This window comes from Sylvia atricapilla, chromosome 6, assembly GCF_009819655.1.
Source record: "Sylvia atricapilla isolate bSylAtr1 chromosome 6, bSylAtr1.pri, whole genome shotgun sequence".
NCBI classification, from domain to species: domain Eukaryota; kingdom Metazoa; phylum Chordata; class Aves; order Passeriformes; family Sylviidae; genus Sylvia; species Sylvia atricapilla.
This window is the reverse complement of record NC_089145.1, coordinates 36,192,998-36,213,986: the sequence shown is the minus strand read 5'-3', so window position 1 is coordinate 36,213,986 and position 20,989 is coordinate 36,192,998. Positions and strand designations below refer to the sequence as shown.

The window sequence follows — 20,989 nt, the reverse complement described above, 5'->3', positions numbered from 1 at the left end:
GCAGCAGAGCTGGGGGCTCCTCCAGAGAGGATGGCCCCAGAAAATCAAGGATCTGCCTCTGATCACCTCTGATCAGGGCAGGAACAGGGTGAGGGCAGGGACGTTTCTGGAGCAGAGGGTTGCAGCAGGGAGTGGATGGTGCATCTCTGGAGCAGGGATCACAACATGCTCATGGCTCTCCACTGAGAGACCAACAGACATCCCTTGGGAGATGAATCCCACCAGTCCTTCATTCCTGGGCTCTCTTTGGCACTAAATCTTGCCATTAAATAGCACCCAGTACTCCAGGGTTCTCTCTTCCAGCTGAGCCTGCAGTGAGGAGTAGAAACCATGTGTGACATCCCAGCCTTTGGCAGCTGGCCTGGGAGGCAGAGGTGATGCCTTGGGAAGGCTGACCTGGAACAGAGACTGGACAGTGCTGGAGAACAAAGTAGATATTTATTAAAAGGCCTTTAGGATACACCTTGGGCAGCACAAGACACTGACCAGGGCTGCACCCAAGGTGGACCCAAAATGGTCCCAAAATGGACACAAAAGGGTCAAAAATGGAGAATCAGTCATGAAGTCTCACACTTTTATAAATTTTGGTCCATTTGCATATTGGGGTTGAATTGTCCAATTCCAGCTGCAGGTGATGCAGTCCCATCCTTCTTGTTTTCTCCCTTCAGCCCACCCTTGTTGGTGCTTTTGGGCCTGAAAGTTGTCCCAGTTTGTCCTTGGTGTGCAGCAGGAGAAGGATTTGTTTTGTGTCCCTGCTGTGTGCAGAGCTGAGTGACACTGACTGAGCTCAGAGCTGCACCCCTGGGCAGCACAGAACCTGAAATACATGAAAGTAACAACTTAAGGCACCAGAAAGAGGGGGAGAGCAGGGTGGGGACAAGGCATGGGACACTTCCAACAGCAGCTGAGGCTGCTCCATCCCTGCAGATCTCAGATGCTCTCATCAGGAGGGTGCACATGACCGAGGATCAGTGGGGGAAGGGGACACTCACCCCCCGCATGACCACGGACTTCGACCTAAACCTGGACAATGCCCCTCTGCTGCAGTCCATCCACCAGCTCGACTTCGTCCAGATGAAAGGTAAGGATCTTTCCAGTGCCTTTCCAGAGCTCAGCTCTGCTCCTGCTGGGAGTTTCCATGCAGCTCATCCCAGGGAAAGGGCAGAAAAGGAGACTTTCTTATCTCCCAGCAAGACTGGGCAATGCAGACCCAGAGTTGTGCCCATTTCTGTGTGTTTTGCATTCCTAGGCCAACCATCTGCCTCCCTATCTTGGATCCCTGGGCATCTGTGTGCCAGAGCAGGGTGCCAGGAGCTTGGCTTTGCCTGGAAAAGCACTCCTACTGCATTAAAAAGTTATTAGTGCATTAAAAGTGCTCTGACAATGTTATTAGTGCATTGAAAAGTGCACTGCAGGTTGGGACGTGCCTTTTGAGAGCAGCACAAGGGTTTTCCCAAACCTCTCCTCACACCCCCACACTCGTTCAGTGCTCAGCAGCATCTGTCATAGACCAGATGTCCCTCCAAACAGAGAGCCAGGTCACTCAGCTTGGTCTCTGCCCTCCCTCTCTCCACCCTGATGTTGGTTTAGATCATCATTTTGGCTTTAATTTTGTCCCTGTTCCCCATTCCCTCTGTGCTCCTTCTCCTGTCCCTCCAAGGGCTGCTACAGCCCATGAGAAATTTGGGATTTGTCAAGCCCAGGGAATCTGACAGAGGTGCAAAGGGGCTGTGACCCAGGGAGGCTCAAGAGGACATTGAACGTGGACTGTACCTTCAGCTGTCTGGAGGAAGAGCCACCAGCCCCAGGTCTGGCACTGCTCTTCATTCCCATCACAGCTGGAGTTCCTGCCCCAGGAGCTGTCTGCACACACCAGGGTGTCTCAGTGGCCAGGGACAGGAAGGATGTTGGCCACATTCTTCCTCTGTGTCTTGGTTCGGAAAGACAGATGTTTGCCAGGGAAAGCCAGAGCTTCCCTTGGAGTGGAGAATGTAAAACCCCTCCCCCCCAGTTATTATAATTTTGAAATTAAGGGGCTTTCAGGCAAAGATATGGGAATAGGAATAACAGTTCTTTACTAGGAATATTAAAAATAAAAATGTAGTAGTGTAAAAAAAGCAAACAAACGAAAGAAAGAAAACCCTGATGGGGTCAGAACACGAATTGGTCAGGGTGTTGGTGTCAGCCCAATCCAGTCCTCCTGCAGTGACAGATGTGGTTCTGTTGGAGCAGAGATGATCCTGGAGAAGGGTCCAGTGGTGCTGAGATGGGTCCGGTCTCCCTCTGGGAATCCAGTGCAAACAGGCTGTGCTGGTGTTCTGAATGCCAGGTTTGATCCAGGCAGGAATGCTGGGCTCCTCCCCCTGGCTGGAGCCTCTCCCAATGGGATGCTGGAATTGTATGAGCCATGGAGTGAGCCTGGATGGCCCATGAACAGCAGATATCCCCTGGAGGGAGGGTGGGTCCTGGAAGGGATTAAGAACACGGCCCCACCTGGTTTAACAGCTGCCATTAACAGAAGGCACCCACCCCTTCCCCCCTGGAGTTATGAGGGATGGGTCATAGAAGAGATGAAGAAAAACACCAGTTTCAACAGATGATAATAGAATACACACTTTTGGTTACATCTCGCACTGCAACCCAAGACATTCTGTCCCCACAAGGAGCATCCTCAGCTGATGGCCGCGCTGGTGCTTGCAGCAGTGAGGAGCTGCCCGCACTTGCTTTTCCTTAGCCAGGCTGTTAATTTGAAATGTCAGGAATATTTCTGGATAGCAAACCCAGGGAGGGCTGTAGGGCTGTTTCACGTTCCTGTCTTCCTGCCCTCCCTTCTGCAATTTAGCCCAGAGGATTATTTTTAATAAATAAGAGCAAATCTGTTGCTGGTTCAACCGCCCACCCTCCTCTTACCAAATCCCTCCTCTTCCTCTTCCCAGCTCGCCCTCACTATGGAAATCAGTTGCTGGTTTTGTAGACTTGCAGGAGGTTTGGTTTGGGTCCGAAATCTGTGTCACAGCACCAGGGGAGAGAGGGCAGCACCTGAGGCCTCAGTAAAGAGCAGTGAGCAATAGGTACAAGGCATCCCACCCCCACTGCCAGCCTGGAGCATCCAGCCCAGCAGGTGGAGGAGTCACAGAGGGTGAATGCTAAGCCTCTGCCAGCAAGTCCAGCTTTTTCCAAGGCATCCATAGCTCCTTCCTATCTTGTCTGGGTTCTCCATGCCTATTTCCACTGGCTCTTCTCACTTTGGACGAGCAGCTCTTTTGAGAGATGTGTCAGGGGACATCTCCCTGTCAGGTTGTCACTCTTCCTGTGCTTTTCACAGCAGGACTGGGCTGTGGGACGAATGTGGAGATGCCCAAACACAGCAGAAAAAAAAACCCTGTCAGTCCTTTCTGTCCCTTGTGCAGCTGATGGGAGCCAAAGGGGGTGCTCAGTCCCCCAGTTTTGTTGCAGTGAGTTCATTAAACGGAAGAGCGGAGCTGTAGATAAGTCCAGAGCCAGGGTTCTACAGAACCAGTGGGAGAATGTCCCAGCTTTGGGACTGACTGCATGAAAGGTTCAGGCAGCTCAAAACAGATGCATTGTGCTGCCATAATTCTCCAAAATGAATCAGAAAATGGGAATAAAGCAGAAAAGCTTGACCAGGCTGGAGGGGGGGGGGGGGGGGGCAGCACGAGCGGTGGGTAAGAACTTGATAGAGCTTGGTAGGAGAACAATCTTTTCTGCTTCCTCCCCTACCCTTGAGCTGCCTTCCCACCGAGGCAGTAAATGCACCCTGCATCCCCCAGGGTTGCACTAATTGCACTAATTGGTGATTAGTCTCCTCCCCAGTGCCGGCCCCACCGATCCTGCAGCTGGAGGAGTGCTGCACCCACAACAACAGTGCCACCCTGTCCTGGAAGCAGCCCCCTCTGTCCACGGTGCAGGTGGAAGGATACATCCTGGAGCTGGATGATGGCAACGGCGGCCAATTCAGGGTAGGTGCTTGGAGCCAGCCCTGTGGGAAGGGGATGTTCTGCCTCCAGTGATTCCAGGTGACCACAGAATTTGGTGGTCATACATACCAGCATACGTACTTTTTTTTTTTTTTTTTTCCCAAATCTTCCCTGCTGGAGTGCTCAGGGAGCAGATAGTGCAGGCAAGTTGTGGGGTTTTGGGGTACAGGTGAGGGGTACAAATTCCCTTTCCAGTGGCCAAGTTGGCTTGGAAACTCAAAGAACAAGTTTGAAGCTATTGTTACCCAGAGAATCTGTGGCTACCCCTGGATCCCTGGAACTGTCCAAGGCCAGGTTGGATGGGGCTTGGAGCAGCCTGGGATAGTGGAAGGTGTCCCTGCCCATAGCAGGGGGTTGAAGTAAATGGTCTTTAGGGTCCCTTCCAATGCAAACCATTCCATGATTCCATGAAGCTCCATACTTTTGGGTTGCTGAATATTTCATGCAAGGTATACTAATTCCCATGAAAGCCTCATGGTTTGCCCAGCTGCCAGCAAGCAGAGGTGTTTAAGGCCTGAGGGCTTTTAAATTGCTGTAATTACACAATTAAAATATGATTTTTCTCTGATTTGACATGCCGATAATTATCCTGGCATGTTCACATCCACTGAGAGCCCATTGCACTCTGAATTTATCCACAAGGAGCTCAGGCAGGCAGGAGCCAGAGCAGAGTTGAGGCAAAGGAGAGATGATGTGAGTGGGACCTGGAGAGAAGGGAGCAGGAGGCTGAGTGTGGGGAGAGCGAGGTCAGTGCTTGCTGCTGATAATATTCCTTCCCAATATCCCATCTCTCCCTGCCCTCTGGCAGTGGGAAGCCATTCCCTGTGTCCTGTCTCTCCATGCCTTGTCCCCAGTCCCTCTCCGGCTCTCCTGGAACCCCTTTAGGCCCTGTAAAGGGGCTCTGAGCTCTCCCTGGAGCCTAGTCCTCTCCAGGTGAACACCCCCAGCATCTCCCAGCTCCAGAGCAGAGGAGCTCCAGCCCTTGGAGCAGCTCCAGGGCCTCCTCTGGACTTGTTCCAGCAGCTCCACATTCTCCTGATGTTGGAGCCCCTGAGCTGGGGAAAGAACTCCAGGTGGGATCTCAGCTGAGCAGAGCAGAGGGGCAGAAGCCCCCTCACCTCCTGCTGATGCTGCAGCCCAAGGACTAAATCCCATTTTCTCAGCCTTAGCCCTTTTCCAGCACTGCCCCAGGGAGCAGAGCCGGGTGGAATCCTGTGCATGATGAACCCCTGGAGCTGAGTTCCAGCCCTGGCATTGATGTTTTCCAGCTCTGGGGGTGGCACTGACAGAGGTGTTGCCTTGCAGGAGGTGTATGTGGGCAAGGAGACCATGTGCACGGTGGATGGGCTGCATTTCAACAGCACCTACAGCGCCCGGGTCAAGGCCTTCAACAAGTCAGGAGTCAGTCCCTACAGCAAGACCCTGGTCCTCCAGACTTCTGAGGGTAAGGAATTGCAGCAGCTCCAGCCCAGAGCCCTCAGACATGGCTCAGGACACCCTGAGCAACCCCTGCAGGTACACCAGCACTGACCAAAGGGGGAAAGTTGTGTCAGGAGTCTCCAACAGTGCCAGAATTTCCCTCTCTCTCTCCCTTTTCCTTTGTAGAGGATGTTCTTTGGGGAGGCACAGGGAGAGGTGTTTAAATTTGGAGTGATGCGACATAAAAAGGGAAGTTCTGATGTTTTCACTGGTCTCATTTAAAGCAAAAAAACTGCCAGCATTGCTCTTGAGGGCTGTGCTTGACTGCCATAACCACAGGGCTGAGCCCTGGCAGGGCAGGACAGGGAGCAGAGGGACTATGGAGCAGTGGAGGTGTCCTTCCAGAGCCAAGGATGTGCAGGAGCCCCCTCTGTGGCATCGTCTGCATCGCCCCCACACCCACAGGCACTCAAAATATAAACACTCCCTTGAAGGCTGCAGGGGATCTCCCTGCCTGGCTTTAAGTACATTAGTCACACCAGGCACTTAATCCATTGTGGAAAATTGGTTTATTCCTGACATGCAGGTGGAGAGTGGTAGGGCTGGCTCTGAGGGTGGGAGTTGGGAGCTGCAGCTGTGGAGGAAGGGATCAGCCCCCACAGGCATGTCTGCTGCTCCACAGCCAGGCACAAAACCCTTCGTGGGGAGCTTTCCACGCTTGCTGGAATCCCTTTTCCTTGCTCTCAGATGAAAATCTTTCTTTTCCAAGCCGTGTGAGGACTTTTTCACAAAAGCATCCAGGTGGCTGGCAGCTGGGATCAGAAGGGAACACACACAGCTCGTGGGGCTGCTGGTGGGGTGGAAGGAAGGTGAGAGCTTCCCTGCCACAGAGCAACCCTGGGGGCTTGGATCAAGGAGAAAAAATGGGATTTTTGCTGGAAAAAAAAATAGAAGACAAAAGCAGAGCAAGGCTATGCAGAGTGTTTCTCTTGCTGCCTGCAGGAGATCAGCACTCCAGTTTGGAAAGGGCAGGTTTGGAAGCCTGGGCAGGTCAGCAAGGAATGGGATTCATTCAGAAGTAGAGCAGACAGCTAAAGTGTGACAAACTTCTCACAAGAGAGGCAGGGAGGTCACAGCACAGCACAGAGGCTTTTGGCACATCTGTCAGAGACACATCGGTGCCTCTTTGCAAAATGAGCACCGGCAGCAAAGAAGCTGCAGAAATTTCTCTGGAGATCCAAGGATGGGACAAGCTGGATCCAACCCCATGCCAGGTTGGGCACGACTGCTCCCAAAACTTGCAGGTCAACAGCTCCCACTCCAGCCTTAGCAGGAGATAGCAGAACTTTGTCTTCTCATCTCATTTGTGCCTCACATGACACATTTGACACATAATTTCCTCATCAAAACCAGTTGGGCTTTAAGTTGTCCCAGCCAGGAGTTCGCAGGGTCTCCACTATAATCTTCCCAGCTTTGATTTCGTCTCAGAGGTGTTCTCACCTTGAGCCAAGCTCAAGCCCAGCTCCAAAATACGAAGGAGTCTGGGAGAAGGGAGCTGCTTGTGGTCCCAGCAGGGCCGTACTTGGGGCTGGTGCTTGATCTGTGCCACCAAGGAGAAGTTCCACGCTCCTTGGCTGCATTCATTCAGCCTTTTCACTTGAATGAGCTTCTGCATTTGTTATTCCAGCACGAAAGAAAGAGGGAGAAAAAGTCAAATGGGCCTGGAGCATTTTGTGCTCTTAGAGGCTGCCTGAGCTCTTTTGGATTCAAAGAGAAATAAATCACATCTGTGTGTGCAGCTTCCGGATATCCGAGTGACTTGTTGAATGGAGCTGCCTAGCACATCACAGCCCTTGGTTAGGCTTTTATTCCTGCCTTTTACAGCAGCATCAGGCCTTTTTAAAGCTATTTTGTCTGAAGTAGGCTTAGCTTTTTCCCTTCAGCCGAGCTCTGCAGCTTCCTGCAAAGTGGTTGTGTGGGAAGAGAGGACAAAAGAAAGGGACCAGGCTGGATGTGAAAAGAACAGCTCTCTGAATGTGGCTGTCCTGCTGTAAGTGGTTGTGAGGAATTCTGGTATTTAAGAGCTAGTTTGTAGTTCTGGCCCATGAGATCTTCATCTGCTGCCTGTGGAAGGGAACTGAAGCCCTTCTTCTTTCCCTGTGGAAGGGAACTGAAGCTTTCTGTGAACAGAGGGTAGTGGGGAGCAAAAGGTCTTGCGGGGCCTCAGCATCTGAAGAGAACAAGGATGAGAAGAAGGGAATGTGCCTGGGGCTCTCTGGTCCTGCCCAGCCAAACAGCCACAGGGAGCCAGGCAGCACTGGTGGAAAATCCCATGGGAAGGCAGCACACACACAGCAGGAAGAGCTTGTGGTGAGAGGCACCTTCTGCTCATCCCAAAGGAAACTATGGCAGGTCGTTCTCCAAAGCTGGTTCTTGGTGCCACCAGCAGGACAAGGTAGTTCCTGACTGGGAGAAGGTCTGTGCTCCAGGGCCCTTCCCACGTGCTGGGGCTTCCCAGGGATGAAGATCTCTGCCACCACCACAGCCAAGGGGCAGCAAGGGTTGAAGGTGATGTCCTTCCCTTGAACTGTGTCCCCTGCTGAGCTGATTTTTGGCTGTTCCACACAGTGGAATCCCTGGGAGTGTCTCTTGCTCTGTCACAGCTTAGCCAAAGGCTCCAAGGCTCTGCCTTAACCTCTGTTTCTTCAGCATCTGAACAAAGCTCAGCTGTGGGCTGGGAATTGAGCCTGGAGGAAAGTTTCCAAGGTGACCCAGGGCACAGACGTGTCCCAAAGCTTGGCTGGTGGCTGCCCTGCTTGACTGTCCTGACCCCTGCAAGACCTGGGGTCTCTCCCAGTCTTCTTCTCCTCCCTAAGCTGGGCAGCCCCTGCTCTCTTGGTTTTCCCTCATCCAGCAGATTTCCCAGCCTCTGGCCAGTCTCCTGCTGACTTCTCTCCATGTTCTGTCCAGCAAGCTGGATGTCAGTGTGAAGGACCAACTCATTCCAGGTGGAGATGGAGAAATGGAGCTCAGCAGTGCCTCCCAGGCTTCTCCTCAGGCACAGAGCTTCCACCTCCCTTCCCCAGCCAAGCCAAGCACCAGAATCTTTTCTTTCAAACCCAGCTCCTCATCTGGAGCCCACCTTTAAATTCCTGCCCATCCATGGAGTGACCCTGAGCAGCAACCAGAACTTTTTAACCAGCAGCTTTTGGAAAGGGTGAACAACCCAAGGGGGAACAGCCTGCAAGGAGCTACAGGGACATGAGGGGCTAATGAGAGAGAGTCATGAGCACAGTTACTTGTGGTAGTAGTTTCTCTCACTCCTGGTAGGGTTAGAAGCTGTTCCTCCCTTATTTTGAGCTCTGTTTATTGACTGTTGTGCAATAATTTATCTCCTCTGACCCCACTGACGCCCTTTGCTTCCACAGCCTCGGCCACAGCAGCAGCGAGTTGCAGAAGTCACAACCCACCATGCAAAGAAATGTTCCCTTTTTATCTGCTTTAACACAATTCCCAGCTCAATTCATACTCACAGCAGAACTGGGAAGTCTGGAAGATATGGTGTGAGTGTGTGGATGGTGGATTCTGCATTTTCACATTAACATAATCCTAGAAAAGGTTAGGGAAGAAATTGCAGGAGGTGGCTATGGTGGCAGGGAACAGAAACCAATGACCCAAGAGGTTCCTTCTGCTCTGATATTTTTGCTGTGTATCCCACAAGTTAAATTCCTGCTGTAAGGTTCAGATGTGTTTTGACAGGTACAAAGGGATACCAAGAACACAACCTCCTGAACAACCCTTGAGTAAGGTGGGTGCTTGGTGGTTCTTAGGGTGATAGAGCTTAGCAAAGCCCTGCAAAATGTCACCAGCTGGGTTTTCAACCCCTGATAATTGCGCACAAAAAGGTTTGGGATGTGTTAAAGCACGATGGGACGTGTGCATGGTAACCTGTGAATTTTTTTAGGTGCCTGACTGTGAAGAGGTGCAGGATCCCCCCCCTTTACAGACAATCAAGTTGAATTTGTCACGCTGACACGGGGGCACTTTGGAAGATGAACATGTTTTCTTGCTGTCAGGCTGCCCTGAAGGGTCTCTCTGGGCTGCCCAGCACCAGACATTCCTGCCCTGCCACGGGAGCGGGGTCCATGCCCTGCTCCGGGATCCGGCTCGGGCTTGGGAGCGGCATCGCCCAGCAGAGACCCCATTTCTGATCTGTAGTTTGCATTGATCTTACGTTTAGACACGCAGTCAGAAGAACAGACCCTCCCTTTTCCAGTGCCTTTGGAAAGATCGCAGCTTCGTAGAATGAGTCCTTTCTCCTCCACCCTTAATCTACAACCCAGCTTCTCGGGGAGATCCTACTTTGAGCTAAGATCTTCGGCCCACCAGCTGAGCTTGCATTCTTCCTTACAGTCCCTGAATTCAGCCGGTGAGCTGAGCACCTCTGGCGTTGCCTCTTGGTCTGTGCTTCTGGGCATCTCCAAACTCTCTGTTCGTTCTGTTCCGTTGTGTTTGTTTTTTCCCATGACATGCGGATGGCAGCGGGAATTCTTTCTGTTTGTCAGTGGCCTGCTCCTGCCGCCCAGAGGGGTTAGTGTGGCGTGGTTCTCCTGGGGTGTTTCAGCTGTGCCAGTTTGAGGTGTGGGGTGATGGAGCAGCACAGTAATTCCTTACCTGGGTGCTGCTCTTGGCAAGGCTGAACCCTTTGGTGATCATGAATCCCTGAATGGTTTGGGTTAAAAAGGACCTTAAAGCTTACCCACTTCCAACCTCCTGGTACGGGCAGGGACACTTTCCTCTAGAAGATTCCTCTTTTCTAGTTTGTGTTGAGCTCATGTCAAGGGATAATCAGAGAAGACATTCCCTGGGTGAAACCTCTGGGAATATCCCCATGCTTTCCTTTCCTAATACAACCAGGAAATGCAGCCTCTGCTGGGAGATTTGGACTGTGAAATTAGTTTGGTTGATTAAATCTAGACCAATCTAGTTTTAAATCTAGAAACCAAATCTAGTTTGGTTTCTTAAATCTTAAGAATAAAGCAAATCTGGATCCAGGCAAAGTCTGGCTTGTTGCCCAGAGGACTGTGGACTCCATATTCTTGGAAGTGTCCCAGGGCAGGTTGGACAGGGCTTGGAACAGCCTGGGATAGTGGAAGGTGTCCCTGAGGTGGTTTATGTCCCCTCCAACCCAAACCAGTTTGGGATTCTGATTCCAGCTCACAGCCCGACTTAGGGCCTGGAGACATGGGCTCTCTTCTGCTCAGCTTTGAGCACTGGGCTCAGCTTTTCCAAACCCAGATGTGATCATCCCTAAACCATGTTTCCTGCAGAGCAGAGGACACCACTCCTGTGATGCCTCACTTGTCCGGCAGCCCCACACAAGCCCTTCGTTTGGATCCGTGTGCCTGGAATCACAGGCTGTGGTGGGATGTAGGCAGGTCAAGCAGAGTGAGAGGGATGGATTTGGGCAGCCAGCCAGGAGCCACAGGCACAGGGATTTCTCAGAGCTGTTTTCTAACCAGTCTTTGCACATCTTCTGTTGCTAAAGATCCTGGGCCCTGATTCTTCCACCGCTCTGGATTTTCACCACTCCAAAGGCGTTAATTCCCGGCTTTCTCCGGTGTAAGCCCTGGAAGAATGGGGGCCCCCGATTGTTTGACTTCCATCCCATAACACGGAATGAGGAATGCTGCAGCATGACCCTTGCCAGAATAACTGGGGCGGGGGGACCCTGCAAACTTTCTTTTCTTTGTGCTTTTTATGTTTGATTTCTCATCATGCTGCTGTGAGCTGATGGCTTCCAACGCTGTTTTGTTACGGACGTTACTTCCTTTGTGTCCGGTGTTCTGGGACCTTTCCGTGCTGGCCGTGAGCGATTCCCGTGTGTGCACTTGGATCTTCTGCAATCCCACTCTGGGGTGGGGAGACAGGGAAAAATGGGATCCTGAACACCAAAACAAGGTCTGTGTGTCCCTCATGAGAGCTTGGAGCACAGCCATGCACAGCAGAGACCTGGAAAAGCGGTGTTGGAGTCGGGACATGGGGCAGGATTCATTAAAGCAGCCTCAGGAGGAGCCTCTTGGCACAGCATGGAGCACAACCACAGCCAGGGGCTTTCCTACCAACAGCCAGGGCAGGAGGGGGACAACCAGGCTCAGAGCTGGACAGGGGTGGCCCTGAAATCCAGCACCCTGTGTGAGCACTGTCCTACGCAGTGCCAACACAGGGCTTTGTGTTGGTGTCTCCTCCTGGTCAGGACAAACCCTTAAGTCAGGAAGACTCCTGGATTTGGACAAGCTCCTGGATCAGGACAAGCTCCTGGATTATGACAAGCTTCTAGGTCAGGAAAAACTCCTGAATCAGGACAAGTTCCTGGATCAGAACAAGCCCCTAGGTCAGGACAAACTCCTGGACCAGGATGCCCCTGGATCAGAACAAGCCCCTAGGCCAGAAAAAGCTCCTGGATCAGGACAAGCTCCTAGGTCAGGACAAGCTCCTGGATCAGTCCCTGGCTCCCATGAGCTGCTGGGAGCCAGCAATCAGGCACAGGAGCATGAAGGACACCCTGACACGTCCTGCCCATGCAGCTGATCAAGCTAAAGCTCTTTGGGGCTAGCAGAGGTCTGAGGCAGGTGTCAGCCCCCAGGGGTCCCCTTTCCAGCTCCACTCACACCCATCAGGAGCTGCCTTTTCCTCAATCTCTGTCTTTCAAGGAGTGGATTTTCAGTCAGTTTAGAGAATCTTTACCAAGCAGCCAAGATACTCCACCACCAAACTTCCTGCCTCTTTACTGGAGAAAAGCAGAATAATTTGGCATCCTGAGCAGTCAGACTTTATACAGTCCACACTCAAACTCCCAGGCTGTGTTTGTCACCCCTCTCCGTGCCCTCTGGCTTTTAATGAATCAGGCCTCCCGTGGCTGCTGGATGCTTAATTAACAATTAAAAGCTCACGAGTGTTTGTCAGAAGGTTGTTGTTCCTTAGCTGTGATGTGTGAAATGTAGTATCTCTTTATAGGATGCAGTTTTGACACACAAGGATCGCCTTACTCCCAATTAGGCAAGTATCTTAATTACAATTAACTGGCACCTACTGTGTGTTGCTTCGTTCTTTTTTGCTTTTTTATCTTTTCTTTGGCGACTGAGCAGTGTTTCTTGCACGTATCCTGCTTGCAGAGCACTCTGGGATGTGACAGAATCATGGAATTGTTGAGGTTGGAAAAGCCCTCTAAGGTCATGGAGTCCAACCATGGAGTTCCCTATCACTGACCCGTGTCCCCAAGTGCCACATCCACACAGCTTTTAAATCTCTCCAGGGATGGGGATTCCACCACTGCCCTGAGGAGGAGGCAAATTTGAAGAAGTTATTGCTGGGTGATGTAAAGGCATTTTGGTTTTACCCCATATGGTTTTAAAGAGAAGCCTGAGGTCAGTGCTCTAGAGGTGGCCCTGTAATTAAGAACTGATCATTCTGCTCTCCTCCTTTTTTAAACTAAAAGAGGGCAGGGTTGGGTTGGATATTAGGAAAGAATTCTGGCTGTTAGGCTGGTGAGGCCCTGGCACAGGTTGCCCAGAGAAGCTGTGGCTGCCCCTGGATCCCTGGGTGTGTTCCAGGCCAGCTTGGAGCAACCTGGATAGTGGAAGGTGTCTCTTCCCATGGCAGTGGGTGGAACAGGATGAGCTTTACAGTCCCATCCAACCCAAACCATTCCATGATTCTCAGTAATATCCCTGCTCATTAAGGCACTTGAAAGTGGGCCAAATGCCATGAATGCAATTAGCTCCTTTGCAGCTAATTAAAACAAGGTGGCTCTGCTTGCCTGTCCTCTTCAGACTGTCTGCAGGGCCAATCCTGCTCATTCCCCTGGGAGAAGGAGCCTGCAGCCCTGTGGGATTTCCTCCTCGCCCTGCACCCTTCTCGCAGCCCCAGCCCATCTTCGTGCCTCTCGCTCCACCTTGATCCAAAATGCCGACAGATCCTTGCTCTGGCTGGAGTCACAGACAAGCAGGAATGGTTTCTCCTTCTTTTCCCTACCCAACCTGACGTGCTGTTTTCTCTCCCGCATGCCTTTCCCTGGGAATGACCACAGTTGACATTAAAAAAATGGTGGCAGGTACGGCATCCCCGTGTGCGGCGCGGGGAGCGCGGGGCGGCCGCGTGCATGGGAGAGCTGTCTTGTGAAATGTTCCAATAAACCACTGAATCAGTCTCACCCGAGTGTTTTTTTGTTTGTTTTTCTTTTATTTTTCAAGCCGTCAGAGTGTTTTGTGGATGTGTCAGTTCACATTTTTCAGCTGGAGGAAACCACCTGGGGAACTGGGCTGGTGGCTTGTGAATGAATCCCCGTCCCTCTGTCTTGTCGAGGACGTGACACTGTGTCTGTCAGATTTGCAGTAACCAAGTCCTGTGTATTTAAATCAGCAGCCCTACGGAATTGTGGAGGTTTTGGGGCATTTTTCAGCCTTCCCAGGAGTTCTTGTCTTAGGTGTGGCACGTTGCTTGGCAGGGAGGTTTCTTGGTGTGATGTAGCATCTGTGTAAATGAAGACGTTTGTGTGTGCTTTTGGTTCCCAAAAACAGTCCTTAAAATACACAGAGTTTATCTGCTGATCCTCAGTCCCCTTCCCACACTGACCTGACTCTGCAAACTAAGTAACACTTGGTCCTGAGAGTAAGTTACATTCCAGGCCAGGCTGGACAGGGCTTGGAGCAACCTGGGATAGTGGAAGGTGTCCCTGCCATGGCAAGGGTTGGAACAAGATGGGCTTTAAGATCCCTTCCAACCCAAACAACTACATGATTCCACAATTCTGTTAAACTTGGAGACATGGTGAGGATCACATCTCCTACAAGGGCGAAATTTTAGGAGGCCTTGAGGATCCTGCAGGCTCACGAGCCAAGACATTGGGAGCCATGGAGCAGCAAGAGCGAAACTCCTCCAAGTCCAGGCCATAAAACCTCAGGCACACTTGGCAGCTGCAGCCACAGGAGCTCAGAGCATCCCTCCGTGGTGGACATTGTCCCTCGGTGGTGGAAGTTGTCCCTCGGTGGTGGAGGCTCCGTGTCCTGCATGCAGCATGCCCTGTCCGTGTGGCTCCGCGCGGCTCCGGCGCGTCCCCACCGCGCTGACCCCGTGTCCTTTGTGTGTTCCAGTCGCTTGGTTCTCTTTTGACCCTGCCTCTGCCCACGCCGACATCATCTTCTCCAATGACAACCTGACCGTCACCTGCAACAGCTACGACGACAGGGTGGTGCTGGGGAAGACGGGCTTTTCCAAAGGGCTGCACTACTGGGAGCTGTCCATTGATCGCTACGACAACCACCCCGACCCAGCCTTCGGCGTGGCCCGCATTGACGTCCTCAAGGACGCCATGCTGGGCAAGGACGACAAGGCTTGGGCCATGTACGTGGACAACAACCGCAGCTGGTTCATGCACAACAACTCCCACACCAACAGGTAGGTTTGCTGGGACAGGGGCTTCCTTCCTGGACACCACAGCCTGTGGTTTTGACAGTGGCACCTACAGGTGTCCATGGGGAGGGTGACATCGATCCTGGTCACCTCTGTTGGAGGATATGCTCTTCCCCGAGTGGGGATCAGGCCTTGTGGGCCTGAGAGATTTTAGCCTGCTTGCAGCTGCTAACTTTTTCCCAAGGAAAAACTTCTCAAGAAAGTTTCTTCTCAAAGCAATCTTGGCAAACATCCCTCCTTTCTCAAAACAGCCTTTCCCTAGTAGGGTAGTAATTAAGATTCGGCACTCTCACCGCTGTGACTTGGGTTCAATTCCCAGACAGAAAACCAGCAAAACACCAAAACACCACCTAGAGAAAGGCTGTTTGAGAAAGGGAATGAAATCTTGCCATTTCAATGAGGATTAATTGGGCAAACTTTGGTCCATTTCCCCGCACTTTTTGTCATCCTGTTCACATTTATTGTTTTCAGTGGTTTCAGAATTTCCCTCATTTTTTTCCCCACAGAACTGAGGGTGGGATCACAAAAGGTGCCACGGTGGGAGTGCTGCTGGATCTGACCAGGAGGACTCTGACATTCTCCATCAACGAGGACCAGCAAGGGCCTGTTGCCTTTGAGAACCTCGAGGGCCTCTTCTTCCCTGCCGTCAGCCTCAACAGAAACGTGCAGGTACGGCCTTGGTCAGGCTCTCTGGAGCAGGGTGTGGCATTCCCAGCAGTGGGAAGGGGTGGCCTTGCTGTCATACTCCCCCTCCATGGGTTTCTTACCTTCTTTTCTTCTGTTAGAGCCAGGATTAAAGCTCAGGAGATGCAGTTTTTGTGTTCAGACTCAGATGTTTATTAATTCTTATCTGTAGTACAATCTCATGAGTTGTGAGTTCTGGCTAACAAAGTAGAAAATGGCTCTGTTTCTGACTCTTTCCAAGGTCTTTTAAGCACAAATTATCCAGTTGTGAGATGACACCTAAATTATTTTTACTTTAACCCAATAACCAACCATCTGTGATCCACAATGCGGAGTTTTCTACCCAATTACAAAACACCCCCCAAACCTATGCAGAAGAAGGTGAAAGAAGGACTTAGCCTACACCCTAAATCCTCCATCTTGCCTTATATATATTACTATACATGAAACCCTTAAATTCTAGGTTTTGCACCCTGTGATATCACACACTTCTATTCAAACTACACACCCATAACCCCAGTGCTGTCACTCAGTTTTGGAACCTTTTCCACAGCCTCAGGTAAAATGTAGTGTTCTCTTGAGAGTCAGTGCCTGTGAGCACAGAAATCCTAAAATTTTCAGCTTCCAGGGTTCCAACACCCCTCATGCTGCTGTCACTGAAGCACAGTAGTTGCTGCTCAGTAGCAGGAAGAGGAGGGTTCTTGTGCAACAAGGAAGGAGCTAAACTTGCACCCTAAACTACCTGTGAGTCTCCAGAATCAGGACAGGCCTCCCTTGTAGCCTTGCTCCAGGTTCCTCCCTCAGGGCTGCTGAAGCCCCAGGGTTCTCCAGCCCTCCTTGGGATGGGCTTTGATAACTGTGTTTTGTGATGCTCCTTCACAAGAGCCTCACCAGCTCCTACAGCTCTCCCAGGTCCTGGATGGGAGCATCACCAGGGAGAAGGGCACCTTTCACAGCCTGTTTTCAACTGGGACATTTCAAACCCCTCTTCTCTCCCAAGCTCTCAGCTCTCCTGAACTTTCCCAGGTGGTGACACCCTGAGCCAATCTGGTATTTCCATCTTTCATTTCTCTTCTCACTGATCACATCCCTGCTATCCTCTGTCCCAGGGAATCCTCCACACCCTGGCTTTGACACATTCCCCCCTGCCACTGCCTGCACCTCCAACCCCACACAAGTGCCCAGGCACATCCAAGGGTATGGTCTGTTGCACATAATGGATCATTTTGGGGTGTCGAGCATTTTGGCAGGGTGTTCTACAGTGGCTGTCAAAGCTGGAGAGGGATTTTGGAACAGAGCCTGGAGTGACAGGATAAGGGCGGAATGGCTTCCCACTGCCAGAGGGCAAAAAGAGATGGGATATTGAGAAGATGTTCTTCCCTGTGAGGGTGGGGAGACCCTGGCACAGGGTGCCCAAAGAAACTGTGGCTGCCCCTGTGTCCTTGGAAGTGTCCAAGGCCAGGTTGGACAGGGCTTGGAGCAACCTGGGCTAGTGGAAGTTGTCCCAGCCCGTGGCAGGGGTGGGGTGAGATGGTTTTTGAGGTCACTTCCAACCCAAACCATTCTAGGATTTCATGAGCTCTGTGAAGGGCAGAGGCACCAAGTGGCCTCTTTAAACGAGGGATCAATGGATTAGAACATGTTCTGCTGTGTCCATCAAGATCTGGGGCTTACTGCACTGTCACCAAGGCAGCGACAATTTTCCAGCAGCACTGGGACAAAGGTGTGTTGGTACCATCCCAAACTTTGAGAGCATCCTTGGCAGAGTGTCCCACCCCAAGGGTCTGCCTGGCTTAGAGAAGAGCTGGAAAATGTTTAATTAGGAAACACTAATGAAACTCCAGTTGTCTATGTTTGGTTTAGAGGTGCTGTATTAATTTGGTGTGGTAAAAACATCCTGCCGAGTGCTGGGTTTAACTCCTACCTCAGTTCTCTACACAGCCATGAGGGACAAGGCATTTCTGGAGCCCCTTGGCTTTGTGAGTTCCCTGGGCAAGGCAGAGCCTAAATCCCCTGACAGCACAGAGATCCCATGGGATGCTGATAAAAGGCTGCTAATTAAGCCAAGCCATTTATTATGCTTCTTCAGAAGTATATTCTTGATTGAAAACAACTCTAATTAGGAGGGAAATCACTGTATTTTAGACAGTTTTCTTTAAATCTGTATCTGAAGGGGAAAATGCTGCCGCTGCAATAAAAGGAGGAATTGTGCTCTCCTCCCAAACAAAAGCATTTGTGGAGAGAACTGAATTTCACCACTGCCTGTGTGAGCATGGCCCTGTCCCAACATCCTGATGCTGCTCAGCTTCCCCACCACAAAGCTCCTTCCTGCCACCAGCAATCAGCCACATCCCCTCCACTGTCCTTGTCCCCTCTGTCCCCATCCCCACTCAGCTCAGGGGCTTCTCCAGGATCTCCAGCAATGTCTTCACTGTCCTTCAGGCCCCCCTATCCCCTCTTGTCCATCTCACTTGCACAAAGACCCAACTCCTGCCATGTCCCACCTCACTGGCAGCCAACTGTGGGATTTCTACACAGACAGCTGTGAATATCTGGGGCTTGGTGCCAGCAGTCCCAGTTCACTCCAGCAGCATGGAAAAGTGAGGAACAAGGCAGATGCAGCCACTGCCACAATTCTGGGGACACCTACATCTCCGGTCACATCCTGCCTGTCCTCTGTGCTGCTCCTGCCCTCTCTGGGGACAATGTGCCAGCTGCTATGCCACAGACACACTGGGACGCAGCTGAGACCCTTGTCTCTCCTTGCAGGTGACACTGCACACCGGGCTGCCCGTGCCCGAGTTCTATGCTTCGCGCTCAGCCATGCCCTGAGGATGCTCCTGGAGCCGGCTGCCTCTTCTCGGGATGAGAGGAGCCAGCCCGTTCCCTCCCGCAGGACAAGGCCGGCCTGCCCAGCTGCCAGGTCCGTGCTGGGCCGCCAGGTCCCTGCTCAGCCTCTGGCCAGAGATGGGGAAGCAAATCAGGAAGATCCTGGCTTTCGGCTGCCTCCGCTCTCCGGCCTCCGTGCTGTCCTGTGTGTGTGCGCTTTGCTCTTTAGCTCTCTTTGGCTGATGAAGTACCTAGGTAGCCTGAGCTGTTCTCCTCTGTCTGCTTTTAGGTTTGGTTTTCCTGATTTGAGTTGGGTTTTGTTTTTTTTGGGGGGCGGGGGGCAGTTCTGTCCAGCTTTCCCCTCCCGTGGGGCCAGCCGGAGGGACCCCACCACAGGAACGCTTCCGCCCACGCCAGCCTGGTTACTTTGCAGGATTATTTCTTTCCCCTGTGGCCTTTCTTGCAGAGCACCCTCGGTCATGTGTAGAGGTGGATCCTGGATTACCAGTCAGTCTCCATGTCCTTACCAAAACACCCCTCTCTGTCCCATGTCCCCCTGGGGCATCTCTGCAGGGCAGGAGGTGGCCGTCCTGTCCCCAGGTGCTCCAGGCACTGGCAGACCCTTGGTCATGGGCTGAATGCCCACAGGGGGCTCTCCAGGGGCCCCCCACCCCTCGGTGCCAGCACATGCGCCACAGCCATAGACCAGAGAGCCCTTGCCTGGCTCTTTGGAGATTAGTGTTTATTTTTTTATAGTTGCCATATAAAGCCTAGCCTTAAATTCAACTGATAGTGTCCTTCCAATCACCGGAGAATTCATTCTGCAGTCAGGGTCTGACAAGAGAGCCCAGGGGTGGGGATGGGATGGGGAGGAAGGAGAGCTGGCCACAGCCCTGCCATGCACTCAGGAATCCGCGCCTGCTGCCGGCAGCAGTTCCCATCGGCCTCCATCCCCTGCTTGACTTTCTGGTAATTCAGAGGCGGGAGAGGAACGGTGCCAGCCCCGTCGCCGAGCCAAGAGAACCTGCATGGCCGTGTCCCCTCGCTTCGCTTCACGATCCCTGCAGAGCCGGGATGGGCAGCGGGATCGTTCCCAGCCCAGACAGAGTGCTGCGGCTCTGGCTGGGATGCGACGGGAGCACCAGCCCAGCAGAAAGACAAGTGTAAATAGCCCATTCCCTCCCAGCGTGCCCTCCTCTAGGACAGTCCTGTTCATTCCCTTGTTGCTCTAGCATTAAGTTTTCCTAATTTATTGGATGGGTGCTATCTCGTTGACTCCCACCGAGGAGTTCCTCCTAGCTGCCGGAGAGCCGTGTTGCGGGACAACGCCGGGCAGCTCCTTGGTGGATTCCTGAGGAGCCCCCGTGGCCGGCTCACCCGGGGCTCCTCTCTCAGCCGTCATCCCCCGTTCTTTAGGGTGTTCATGGTGCTTCTTAGAGTCCCAGTGATTGTAAGACGTCGTCCCCCCGTTGCGCGATGGTAGCTGCACACAGCCGCTGTACTGACGAGAAGTGTCATGTTTGCCGTTCTAATAAAGGACTTTTACGAGAGAATGGCAGAGCTTCCAGAGCATGTCTGTGCTTCACTTCCCATCTCATCCCCCCTGGTGCACATCCCTCACTGGCCTTGTCCAGAGACAGCAGCAGAGAACAGACAGAACTCAGTGGGAGAGAGGGGGCCATGGAAGCCACGTGAAGAGGGAATTCTTGGCTGTGAGGGTGGGGAGGCCCTGGCACAGAGAAGCTGTGGCTGCCCCTGGATCCCTGGATGGGGGGAGGAAGACCAAGGCTGGATACAGAGCACTGTCTCCCCAGGGAGATGAAATAGAGGCAGAATGCTGAGAGGTCAGTGGAGGGGGTGCCATTTCCAAGGGAACAGCATGGACAGTTCTAGGGCCGTGAGAAGGACTCACTGCTGGGATATCAGTGCCTGCTCTGTTTCCTCAGAGTAACTCAGGAGAGGTTCTCAATGTGCAGCCTCTGAGCTCATCATGGGCTCCAGTCCAGGGCTAAAGAAGAAAATGCTAATGCATGAAGTGCATCTCAGAAGGATGCTTGTTCTTCCAGAGTGGGAATGTGCCCAGAACACCGCAGATACAGGAAACTGCATCTTCCCTGCAGCATGTTAAACCAGCCTGTAAGACATGTAGAGCACAGGGAACAGCCCAGGGCCAGAGCATCTGTGGCAATGGGACAAGGGGCAATGATTTTACACTGACAGAGAGGAGATTTAAATGAGGTATTGGGAAGAAATTCCTCCCTGTGAGGGTGGTGAGGCCCTGGCACAGGTTGCCCTGTGGCTGCCCCATTCCTGGAAGTGTCCAAGGCCAGGCTGGACAGGGCTTAGAGCAACCTGGGATAGTGGAAGGTGTTCCTGCCCGTGGCAGGGGGTGGAACTGGATGATCTTTAGGCTCCTTTCCAACCCAAATCATGCCATGATTCCGTGATTCTGTTCCTCTCCGGGTGGAAGCCTGTGCATGGATCTAATCTAACGTAACCTTGACCTCTGGAACTGGGGAGCCATTAACCCATCGTGTCACTCCAGATCTTTGTCCCAAGTCTCCCTCCAGCTCTCTTGGAGGCCCTTT

General features: G+C 52.3%; 1 protein-coding gene across 7 annotated transcripts in view; it reads left to right on the top strand.

Annotated features, from left to right (window-relative positions):
* TRIM9 (tripartite motif containing 9) overlaps nt 1-19,493 on the top strand; it is a 61,001-nt gene extending 41,508 nt beyond the window's left edge. Inside the window, exons 5-13 of one of the 7 annotated variants that reach the window (XM_066321501.1) lie at nt 928-1,081; nt 3,835-3,980; nt 5,304-5,442; nt 9,658-9,846; nt 12,435-12,476; nt 13,507-13,530; nt 14,570-14,873; nt 15,395-15,557; nt 18,342-19,493. In XM_066321501.1, coding sequence (XP_066177598.1) covers nt 928-1,081; nt 3,835-3,980; nt 5,304-5,442; nt 9,658-9,846; nt 12,435-12,476; nt 13,507-13,530; nt 14,570-14,873; nt 15,395-15,557; nt 18,342-18,404 — 1,224 coding nt within the window. In that variant the 3' untranslated portion in view covers nt 18,405-19,493. Of the gene's footprint in view, nt 1-927; nt 1,082-3,822; nt 3,981-5,303; nt 5,443-9,176; nt 9,542-9,657; nt 9,847-12,434; nt 12,477-13,506; nt 13,531-14,569; nt 14,874-15,394; nt 15,558-18,341 lie in introns of those variants that run through there. The other 6 variants (XM_066321500.1, XM_066321502.1, XM_066321504.1 and 3 more) reach the window with 6 other exon arrangements.
* The last annotated feature ends 1,496 nt before the right edge of the window (nt 19,494-20,989 follow it).